The 12,416-nt window shown below is 35.5% G+C and overlaps 2 protein-coding genes across 8 annotated transcripts in view; both read right to left on the bottom strand.

The window, feature by feature from the left end:
- baiap2b (BAR/IMD domain containing adaptor protein 2b) overlaps nt 1–1,398 on the bottom strand; it is a 59,577-nt gene extending 58,179 nt beyond the window's left edge. For 6 of the 7 annotated variants that reach the window (XM_051124180.1, XM_051124181.1, XM_051124183.1 and 3 more), the window contains exon 1: nt 1,183–1,396. In XM_051124180.1, the coding sequence (XP_050980137.1) occupies nt 1,183–1,254 (72 nt within the window). In that variant the 5' untranslated portion in view covers nt 1,255–1,396. Of the gene's footprint in view, nt 1–1,182 lie in introns of all 7 variants that reach the window. The other variant, XM_051124184.1, reaches the window with a different exon arrangement.
- Nucleotides 1,399–6,844: 5,446 nt separating this feature from the next.
- Nucleotides 6,845–12,095, bottom strand: chmp6b (charged multivesicular body protein 6b). Its single transcript, XM_051124203.1, has 8 exons — nt 11,867–12,095; nt 11,524–11,633; nt 11,338–11,425; nt 10,877–10,963; nt 10,709–10,774; nt 8,017–8,097; nt 7,852–7,921; nt 6,845–7,751 (listed from the first exon to the last, which is right to left on the bottom strand). The coding sequence occupies exons 1-8, from the start codon at nt 11,927–11,929 to the stop codon at nt 7,696–7,698; spliced, it is 621 nt and encodes a 206-aa protein (XP_050980160.1). The 5' UTR covers nt 11,930–12,095; the 3' UTR covers nt 6,845–7,695.
- Nucleotides 12,096–12,416: the final 321 nt, after the last annotated feature.

Here is a 12,416-nt window from a genome sequence, read left to right on the forward strand (position 1 = left end):
GACAAAATGTCCTCCATATGCTATAATGTCTCATTTTCACATATCACAATAAAATACCACCTTAAAAAGTGCATTTGCTACATGGTTTCAGGCAAAAACACTCAGTTTTTCATCTGACCCCAAAGTAAAGTTAAAAGCTCAGAAAAACGCTGCTCCTGTCCAAGTAATAATAGTGTCCCTTCATTCTCTAGCCAAGGATATTAGCTCCATGGGTTGGAATTAACAGCCTAAACATTAAAGTCCCTTAACAGATGTCTGCAGGATTGAACTAACACGCTTCACTGGGTCAGTCTCAGCAGCCACCAAGGTTTAGTTTGGTGAGTCAGGTGGTTTCAAAGAGGTACGCTACAACAGACGTGTGCTCCAAGAGGAATAACGCTGGCAGAGAAATGAAGTAAATGGACGTTTGTGTGCATGTGCTGTGGAGATCCATGGAAGTGCATTAGTCACTCTTTCCTGATGGGACTCAGATATGCTCCATCTGTTTTACACAATCAGTTTCATACCACATTACCAACCGAGAACTCATTTAGAGCAAAACAAATCCATGGTTGCAAACACACACACACACCAACACTTTCAAAGCCAGGGCAAACAATCAAGCTTTTCACAAATTCCAAAAATGCAGGTAGTACAAAAGTAGAGGAAATGTACAGCACTCTTGAAATGTTTACTTTCTACACATCCGAGTGATGAAATCAGACTAGGTACCCGAAACTCACATGTCCCAGTGAGTTACAGGACAGATTCAAGTATTTGGCTAAACTGGTTCTACACTGAAACCAGCTTTTTACTGCTTTTAGAGCCTCTAGTTTGCATTATTTAAAGGGATAGTTTACCACAAAATATACATTTTGTCATAATTTACTTAGTTGGAATGACGTTTTAGAATGTAGGTGCCGTCATATACTGCCTACGATTTTAATTCGTGTCCCAGAAAAGAATCTGACACGTTTGTAACAGCATGAGTGTGTGAGTAAATGATGACACAATCTTCATTTCTGAGTGAACTGTCCCTTTAAGCAAGTTATTAAGCAAGCAACTTTTAAAAAGAAAACCTTTATATTTACATCTAACATGAATGAATAAACCTAGCACAGAAAATATAGAATATAATTAATTAAGAGAAAATATAAACGTCATACTATATAAGGCTGCCTATACAATTAAAGTGAAACTCACCTTATAGACATTCTCCGTTATACGGTGCACCTCATCGGTCCGGGACATTTTGGAGGCTTGAGTCAGAACCATAGACGAGAATTTGATATTCTACTGCAGGAAAATGTTTCCGAGAAAACACGGGAGGAGGAGAGGATGAGAAGGAGGAGGAGAAGACACTGTATCATTCAAACACAGAGTGTCAGAGGCAGAGGAGGATGCGGGAGCTTTTATATGGAACTCTCTCACTGATGCCCACGCGCAGCCGCCGGAGTGGCGGGAATCCACCGTGCGCGTTTATCCTCGTCACTGGAACTGCGCTTGATATTCAAACGGACTCCGCCTCTCCTCCTTCACCTTTTACGCTGGGAACGAGCGGCGCGACGCGACGGAAGAGCTTCCTTGGTTATAATAGGAGCGTTCGCTCGACCACGGGGATAGTGACAGAGCTGCGGATGTGAGACCGTTTACTACAGCAATATGTGGCGTGCTTGCAGTGTATACTGTTGGCATAACAGAGGGGTTAGTGTGGTGTCAGGAACAATCTGTTCCTGAACTCTGGGACCCACTCTTTAATAGGGCGGAATTTGATTCACTTCAGTGAACTGAATCTTTGAATCCCCGTTCACTAAAAAGATCCATTCACTTCAGTTTAAATCGTTCGCCAGTAGGTGACGACAATCAGTTGAATCAGTTTTAAAAACCGTAACCCTAATCAACAATCATTGTTGAATAATAATTATACATCTAAAATAAACTAATGTAATATAAATGTATTTTAAAATTGTGTAAATTAGATTTTTATGTTATTTTAGTGTCATTTAAATTGTTTAAATTGTATTCGTAACCAGTGTTGGGGAGTAACTAGTTACATGTAACGGAATTACGTAATTTAATTACAAAATAAATGTAATTAGTTACAGTTACTGAGAAAAAATACGTAATTACAGTTACTTTTGAAAAATGCCAGTGATTACAAAGGGGATTACATCTGAATTTATTCACACACCCACGCCCTACTTACAGATTTAACTGACTTCTTTTAAATTGCATTGACTGCTCTAAAATGAGACACCAATGTTTCAGGAATTTAGAGCACAGAATAGGACACGTGCTTATTCGTTAACTGTTTTATTTCCTATTTGGGTTTATGCATAAACTTTATTTTTTAAGATTGTTTTTTCCAAGGCATTGTTAGATGCTAGTGTTTTCTGTCATAACTATACAAACATTTGATTTCAAACCCAGTATCATAGATATTAAACTATTTCTTGTTATAATGTTATTTATGTTATTATCTTGTTATGACATATAGCGCAACTATATCAATTCCCGTCTCGAGGTCCTTTGCCGATCCCGCTCCCCTCTGTCCTCCCAGCTCTTTCCTGTCATCTCTCTACTGTCCTATCACAGTAAAAGGCATAAAAAGCCCAAAAATATAAGTAAAAAAAAAAAAGTCTGTTTTTGTGGTGGCTGTGCTTTAAATTAAATTATTACACAGCTCAGACTCCTTCGGGGTAACTTAAGTCAGTGCTATATGCTTGATAATTTTTCTTGGCGGAAGCTTTGTGTTTGGTTAGCTAATAAAATATTACAATGTGTACAATTTCTTAATTCTGTCATCCTGGTATTGTGGACTTGCTCTATTGTTTCATACAAACGCAGCTGCTGCCTTTTTTTTTTTTTTTTTTTTTTTTTTGTACATTGCAATGGATTATAAGATAACTAACAAACTAGTACTACTACTACTTAATTATTTATGTGGTGAAATGTTGTGTAAGAAAACTGGTATGACTGCACTGTATCCCTAAAATGTCTAGTTTGAACTTGTCGTTTGCTAGCAACTGATATCTTCATGGAAGCTTTGTGTTCAAATATTTCATCTCAGATCAGTGTTTCGTGTCTAATAATTTTGACACGAAACATCTAAATAATCCATCAAACAGCTGTGTAAGTGAGATAATGTACATCCAGCCAGTTGGCAAAATAAAGATGTATATTATCCCTTACTTAATATAATCTTAATTCAAGTGATAAAGGGTTTTGAAAGTCTGACAGTAATCAGTGTTGAACGTTACTGTAAGGCTAACTCTGCCTGGTTTAAATGTTTTAAAATGATTGAAAATGAAAATGAAAATGAATGAACAGTTGAAAATATTAGAAATTTAGAAAAGTAATCAAAAAGTAATTAAAAGTAATAAGTTACATTAATAAAGTAATTGAAAAGTTACACTACTTATTACATTTTAAATCAAGTAACTTGTAATCTGTAACCTATTACATTTCCAAAGTAACCTTCCCAACACTGTTCATAACTATAACGGCTCACTTGAGGAACTGAACGAACAACATGCTAGTCTGACAGCAAATTAAAAGGGCTAGTTTACCCAAAAAATACAATTCTGTTGTTCTAAACCCGTAAGACCTTTGTATATCTTTGAAACACAAATTAAGATATTTTTATGAAATCTGAGAGCTTTCTGACTGTGTATGCCTGTTTTACCTCAGCAGCATCATACCTATCTTTAAAGTTTTTATTTTTGTTTTTCAGTTGAACTACTGATGTCACATGGATCGTTTCTGTGACTTGACCATGGTAGGACCCTTCCTGTCTATGCAGGGACAGAAAGCTCTCAGATTTCATCAAAATATCTTAATTTGAGGTCTGATGATGAACGAAGATCTTATGAGTTTGGAATGACGTGAGGGTGAGTAATTAAGGACAGAATTTTTATTTTTGGGTGAACTACACCTTTAACCCTGCTCACAAGATTCATTCAGTTTGTTCACAAGTTCAACAAGTTTCGTTCAGACTCAAAACAGTAAATGATAGGTTCAACCAATGAAATTCTTCCTTACAACCTGCACTTAAATGCTATTTAATGGTATTGGTATTGTGATATTGTGAAAAACGGCATACCAAAAACTTCAATTGTAACGAGAGTATGTTAAAACAAAATTGGACCGTTTTAGTAAGAAAAAATTATCTAGGGAATTAGGGTTTGCACTTACGTCACGATTTAGTCAGTTACCTGGATGCGCGGCCATATTGGCGATACTCGGATGTAAACAACAGCATGGATTGCATGGTTAATGTACTACTGAATACGTTGTTCTGCTAATTTATGCTGTCTAAACTACTGAAAAGATGTGTGGAAGCTGCTAAATCATATAGAGAAAGACTTAGTAAGCAGGAAAGGGCACAACAGTTTGACAAACTAAAGTTAATTGTTGGTAAAGATACATATGGGTAGTATGTTTCACCTACCTGACCGGAAATGATAAGAACAAACAAGAATGTTGCGGTTCAGTTTGGCCAACCACAAACGCCTTTTGTTCCTCACAGTTTTTTGCACTCTTCTTCTTAATTTGTTATAACGTTTGGCATTCTACAGTACTTCAAATGTTTTTCCTGGTCCGACCGATTAGTACAGCCCAAAAAATGACAATAATTGACCATTTTCAGCAGCAATAATCAATATGCGAGTTTCTTTCGGTTCAGTGGCATTGTTTACATTCAGTGCCACCAATATGGCCGATTGAGGACGCATCTTGAAAACACTCTATTAATTTAGTAATATTTTATAAATGATCTATTGAGACATTTAATAGTGGATTTTTGTGTAAAACGATACAGATCTGTAAATCAAAAGATAGATGATGTCTTTTGTTGTTTTGAGAAACATTGCTTCATGGTTGTATTCCCAGCATCATCATGACTACATCACTTTTAGTGCAGCTATCACACAAGGACTGGAGGAGGATCAGATGAGTACAGTAGTGGGCACTGCGCAATTCATGCGTGGGTGCGTGTGATGTAGGCAGGGATTCCTTTATGTAGCCTATCTCTCAGTAGCTCCTACCCACACCACCAACACACAATTCCCCTGCTGCACTCTCGCTCAGTGTACTACCATATAATGGAGAACTCTGACTACACACAGAATTGAGGGCAGAAATTGAGGGCGAAATTACATGTATGCGGTAATATTCCAAGGATCATAATTTTAACCACAACGTGGACCTTAATCAGACAATTTTATGTGGCGGTAATGGCCCTGGCAATACGTTTTACAGCTGTTCTGATGGAAAAGCTTTTAAATTGTAGTTCAAACTCTCTTCCAGCACACCTGTGTGTAATTTTCAAATGAACCTCAAGACCTTGATTATCTAGATTGTGTTGATTACACCTAGAGCTGATCTCCACAGGTGGATCCCGAAGAGCGGGACTGAATGCCCTTGCTCTAGTGTTTCCCTGTTTTAAAGGTCAAGCGAGAGAGTAAACTGCATTTAATGGTTTGTGTGCTCCTTGATTGCAAAGGTCAAGAAATCCAATCTGATACAATGGACAATTTCCTTTCTTTGTTACTTTTTCAGCCAGCTGCACATATACGGCTCATGGAGGTTCCTGGCGAATGCGTATAACATTAGAGATGCTTCCGTCTAGAGGCCACATCGATTGATTTCACATCACAGTGGAGGTCTTATCTACTGAATCTATCAAGACCAAGTGTAAAGGGTAAATAAAAAGCAACAAAGCAAAACAGAGATCAATACAGACACCTAAATCCAGCATCTCTTTAAAACAGCTGGATTTGATTAAGATAAGCTTCTTTTGGGCTCTTCTGTGTGAAAATATGGTAAACTCACTTTAAATGTTGGATGAGAATATTTAAATGTAAACTTTTAAATACAAAATGAAGGATTTAAAATTGTGTGTAGGAGTCCTAACTCATATTGTGTAAGGTATCTTCAGTTTATTGTATTTAGGAAGCTCAGTTTCTGTCTATACCATATATTCTTCACACCTCCCTTGTTCATTGGTCAAAGTCAGTTGTCTAACAATGTAACAGTATGAAACTGCTTCACATTAAGCTCTGCTGGAGCCTTTCAGACTCGTGGGGCAGCCGCCCACTCCCATAGTGCTTTGTGTCAGGCGAGATAAGAGCAGCCCCACACAGCTTCAACCGCCTGGTTCCAGACAATGGATTTCCAACTAAGCAATACAGGTACCTGTTTTTAGGTCAGTACTTTTCAAACTTAGGCTTGGTCAAGCAAATCTGCGAACTAGTGAAATCTGTAACCAGTTATCTGGGGTACATGCATTTTACTGTAAATCTCAAATAGTATTCAAACAATAATAATAAAAAGCTCCGAAGATATTGCTCATACGTTTGGGGTCAAAAAAAATTTTTTGTCTTTTTTTAAGTCTCTTATGCTCACCAAGCTGTAATTATTTGCTTTAAAATACAGTAAAAACAGTAATATTGTGAAATATTAGTTCAATTTAAAATAAGATTTTGCTATTTTAATATTTTTAGAATGCAATTTATTTCTGTGATGGAAGAACCACCATTTATTTGAAATATTATTTTTTTGTAACAAAAGTATTTACTGTCACTTTTGATTCATTTAATGCATTTTTGCAAAATAAAAAATTTTCTTTAAAACAATTTTAATGGCACTAAACCTTTAAGCTGTAGTTAAAGAGATCAAAGAGATCTCATTTGTGTATTTTTCTTAATTTAATTAAGATGTGACATATCTAAGTCCATTTGAAGAAATGCATGATAACTACCTGCAGTAAAGCAAACCATATTCAATCTACCAGATTTGTACCAAATACAGCTTGCATTACACTGCTGCCTAGTGGCCGCTACATGAACTCATCACAACAGTGATGAAAAATGATTACATGAAATTTATTGTTGCAGAACTTCAAAATGTTGTTACTGAACAGTGAAACCATAGTACAGTAATCAAAGAGCTAATATGTCAAATAAAAAAAAAAGAAAAAAGAAAAAAGAAAAGAAAAAGTTCAAATAAATCAGTACATTAGCCACATTCCAAATGATGACAGAAAAAGTGTTTAAGATTCCATGTCATTAGTTTTGCTTGTATTGTATGTATGCTTTATAAAAACAAAACAGTGTGTGTGCAGCATAATGCATTAAGGACTTCACTATTTTATTTTCAATAAGAGGTGTACACTAGTGATTTTGTAAACTTCAAATTGACATTGCTGCTGTGTTACACCTATGTTTATAAATGAGATTTTTGTTACTTAAACCAGGTTTGTCGTTGTTGTACTTTTTAATTACATCTTTCAGCACACTGAAAAGTTTGTACAAGTTTATACTGGAGTTCATAATGGAAATTCCTCAGTTTTGTGACAAAACATGGTGCATTTGAAACACTAGCAGAGATTGTTAATAAAAGTGATGCATGCACTAGAAAGTTACAGGCATTGACATGATACGCCTTTGATATATAATTGATAGATCAGACAAAACTGTAGGGTGATTAGAAAGACCAGGCACTGTTAAGAGTATTTCAGAATAATCTTCTAAACTAAATGAATGGTATACAGTATGCAGTGTATATACAATTAAAAAAAATGGCATGGTTGTAGGTCTTCAACATGTACGTGGAGGAGGACTGTCAATCACTCCACAGAGTTTTGTTTGGGATGAGCCCTTGCGGTCTCCAGTGGAACGATTTGAGAGCAGACATGGAGGTATGAAAGGTCTGTATTTACAGTGCCAGCATCTCTCTCTCTGGATTCTTTTTTACCTTCTCCTTCTCCCGCACTGAAACATTACAAAAATGTTTTCTTAGCATTTGCATACTGTGCACTGCATGTATAGGATTTATTACAGAAATAAAGAAAAAGAAGAAGAAAACACAGACCTGGCTCTTGCTCTGGAACCTCTGGTAGTTCTTCTTCAGGCACCTCAGGAAGTTCAAGGTCAGCGTCTCCCTGAGCACACACAGGACATGTATAAGGTAGATGAAATCACAGCAGCTGACACAACATCAGTAACAAGGGCTGTCAGAGAGCGTTCATGTACACACCTGAGTGATGGCTTCCAGCTCTGCTAGTACAGCTTCCTCATCCTCCTGGGTCAGAGATCCCGCCAGCATCTCATCAATTTGCTGCACGCACACAGACAACCAGGAATGAGAGAAAAACACCACATAGTGCACACAAGATTGAAACGGCAAAAAGCACACAAGAGAGATGCAGCATTCTGTGAAAGAGCTCCAGCTGCCTCTCACAGTTCCTGTAGATTTAAGGATGTAGTGCATGTGGTGTAGACTAAAAAAAAAAAGATTATTACAGACTTTTTGGCTGCTCATCTTTAGACTTTTTTTAATGATTAGACACCAAGTGAACTGCTATCGGTAAACCCCTCCCCTCGAACACAGATGAGCCAATGACAGTTGAGTATCAGCTGCATAGGGAATGGAACTCAGACATCTTTAGGTGTCAGCACCGTAGAGAAAAATTAGAAGATCCAAAGCTCTCATGAGTTTGATGTTTATGCTACAAAAATGGTAAAATTATGTGCCTGGGGAATTGTAATACTGATTCCAGGTATCCTGAGAGGATAGGAAATGGAATATGAAATGTATTTTATTATTCAACCAACGTTCATTTTCTGGTCATACTCTCATTAATTTACAATTTTCATCAACATTATTGTCATTGTGTGCTTCAGCAAGGTATCTCTGGCTAACATTAAAATGAGTGAGTCCATGCTAACATACAAACCTAAATAGATAAATCATTTATATATCTCTTCATGGCATATTTAAGTGCCACTTGAATGCTTCTCAACAAGAGGTGGTCATTCTGTGTCCAAAATTTATCAGAAACATCCTGGGGCAAGGTTTTCACACTGACAGCTGTCATTGTAAACTGACAGCTGGCAACTCCTTTTGTTTGTCTAAGTGAGCAACAGTAACTAAGGGCATAGGAGTTAACTGGTAGGTCAACTCTGAATCCCATACTACTTTTAGTATTCCTAACATATATATTATAAAAACAATAAGAGTAGCATGCTAGTAGTAGCATGTAGTGATTCTAAATTCAGCAGGTGTCAGTCGAAAACTTTTTCTGCCATAAACTCAAATAATGATCCGTGGAAGATTTTTGTGTTGCACATTACAATCTAAAGAGACAATCTGAAGAACAATCTGACATCCCTAGAGTACGCTGAAATGTTTTTCTTGAAACTATTTTTACTCAGAAATTGCGTAAATAATTACAAAGAAATGGCAAGTATCACATTGAATCAAACATTAAATTTGTAAGTAGAAAGACTCCAATACTCCAATAATCTTCAATAATCTGTTTTATATACAACTTAGAAAAATACTTTGTTTAGAAACCTTTTTCCATTTATATGTGGAAGTGTTAGAATTAAAAAAAAAAAAAAAAAAAAGTAAGTGTAAAAAGTTATGTGAACTGAAGAATTATTACTATTATTAAGGCACTAATGAATCATACAAATTAATACATTTGTTACACTGATCATTTGAACTCTTTGAACAGACAGTCAGATGTTTTTGAGACATACCAACTATTTGTTTTAATGTTTTAGTTCAGCTTTTTACTCAAACTGTTATGTTGACAGTATAATTTGTAATGAAAATACACTACCGGTCAAAAGTTTTTGAACAGAAAGATTTTTAATGTTTTTTATAGAAGTCTATTCTGTTCACCAAGCTTGCAAATATTTGATCCAAAATACAGCAAAAACAGTACAATTTTAAACATTTTTTAAATGTAATTTATTCCTGTGATTTCAAAGCTGAATTTTTAGCATCATTACTCCAGTCACATGATCCTTCAGAAATCATTCTAACATACTAATATACTAATGTATGTATATATAATGTATGTATGTATATATATATATATATAAAGAAGAAGAAGAAGAATTATAATAATAAATGTTTCTTGAATTGCAAATCGGCATATTAGAATGATTTCTAAAGGATCATGTGACACTGAAGAGTAATGATGCTAAAATTTAGCTTTGATCATAGGAATAAATTACATTTTAAAATATATTCAAATAGAAAGCAGTTATTTTAAATAGTGAAAATATTTCACAATATTACTGCTTTTGCTGTATTTTGAATCAAATAAATGCAGGCTTGGTGAGCAGTAGAGTCTTCTATAAAAAAAACATTAAAAATCTTATTGTTCAAGATTTCTGAAGGATCATGTGACTGGAGTAATGATGCTAAAAATTCAGCTTTGAAATCACAGGAATAAATTACATTTAAAACATTTTCACAATTGTACTGTTTTTGCTGTATTTTGGATCAAATAATTGCAAGCTTGGTGAACAGAACAGACTTCTATAAAAAACATTAAAAATCTTTCTGTTCAAAAACGTTTGACCAGTAGTGTATTTTCATTACAAATTATACTGTCAACATAACAATGAGTAAAAAGCTGAACCAAAATATTAAAACAAATAGTTGGTATTTCCCAAAAACATTTGACTGTCTAAGATTTTGAATGTTTTTAACCTCTTAGCGTTCCAACGTTCCATCCGCGGGATGTTTTGCATTGAGTTAAGTTTGACAGGAATGCTAAGAATGCTAAGTCTCTTCTGCTCACCAAGAAGAGAACTTCTGATTGGTAGTGTATACAAAAAAAAGAAGTATTTCTTTGGACCCTGCTGTATATCTGAATCTATTCCCATATAGAGTCCTATGACTTCTATTGAACGTGAGAAGTTAAACTTACCTTTTGATACTCAATGGCATCATGCGTTTCATCCATGATCTTTTCCACCTCCTCTATGGACAGCACCTGGTTAGTGGAAAAAAGAATAAAGATACAATGGTGTGCATGTTAAATTCACCAGCAGATTGCATTAAGCATTAAGAATATCATAGATTTCTTATTATGTACCTCATGCATTTTCTTCAGGCAATCATTGCCAACTTTCAGTCCTTCAATGACTTTCATTTCTATTTGTGAAAATTCAATATCTTGAACCTGTAAAACAAAAACAGCTCTGAATGTGATATGCATTAAACACAAACACACGTTTGTTTTTGTGAACTGTGGGGACTTTCCATAGACTTCTATAGATTTTATACTGACCAGACGATATTGTCTATCCCCTAACCCAACCCTAAACCTAGCTCTCACAGAAAACATGTTTGCATCGTTACACTTTCAGATAAACATCATTTACTATTTTTAATAATTTTTTAACGGACCCCACAATGTCAAAAATTTCAGGTTTTACTATCCTTGTGGGGACATTTGGTCCCCACAATGTAGCAAAAACAAGTACACACACACACACACACAGTATTGTACAACACAAATCATATACAATATTCTCAAAAATGTGTTTTATTTACCATTCGCTCCAAGTTGCTTATTTGATTTTCAGTTTTATCCAGTAACTGATCCTGGTAGCGTTTCTTCTTAAGGAGTAGGAGTGCTTTCCTGAACAAACAAAAAATATTATGAGGGAGATTCTGCTTGTTTTGGAAACTAGATCTCCTAGTTCAACGGGTAACAGGATGAGACATGATCACACTCACTCTTTCTTTCCATCTTTCAATAACTGCTTGGCCAGCTGTCGCTCTTTCTCCATCTGAAGCGTAATCTTCTTCTGATACTGCTTGAGTTTATCTCTCTGCTGCTTCAGTTGCTGCTCACACAGAAAGGATAATATAGAAAATTTAAAGCACAAATGTACACTAATGGTCCTACAGCTACATCATACAACAACAAAAAAACACTTTCACTTTCTGGAGTCACTCAGCATCAATACTGATGCCTGGTGGTCCAGTGAAACCCACCATTATGAGGCTAACAAGTGTATGTATATAATAACTAATCTGATTAAAATGATTAGCCAGTTAGCAGCTGACTAAAACACACCAGCACAGCTTTGTCCTGCTCGGTCACCCGAGTTGCTTTCTTTTTCCCGAAAAGATTTCCCATGTCGATGCCGCATCCCCGCCACTATCTGTCCAGACAGGGGTGGTGTTTCTAAGATTGAGAAAATGTTAATTCCACAGGCCACGGATCTGTCAGTCCATAACAGAAACACTGAAGTCTGAGCTGTGTGGAAGAAAACAGCAACCCTGCCTACCGGAAGTTCCGTGCTTCAAAATAAAAGTCTCTAACAATAGAAACCACTTGTTTTCTCCACATACCTATACTAAATAATAATATATTTTTTTATTTTTAAAGGTGTTTCAAAGGCAGTTAGGTTTTATTAATACAATAAAATAAAGTTAAATTAAGTTAAATTAAATTAAATTAAATTAAATAAACAAATAAAATGCATTAGTAAAGAATACTTTTGATGCATACAATTAAGTCTGTCAAATTCTGTCAAAACAAACAAACAAACAAAAAACTTCTTTTATTTTATTTTTTATTTTTCCATAAAGTGAAAGTCCTCCAACGTCAACTACTACTGCAT

This window comes from Labeo rohita, chromosome 12 (genome assembly GCF_022985175.1).
Source record: "Labeo rohita strain BAU-BD-2019 chromosome 12, IGBB_LRoh.1.0, whole genome shotgun sequence".
NCBI lineage: Eukaryota > Metazoa > Chordata > Actinopteri > Cypriniformes > Cyprinidae > Labeo > Labeo rohita.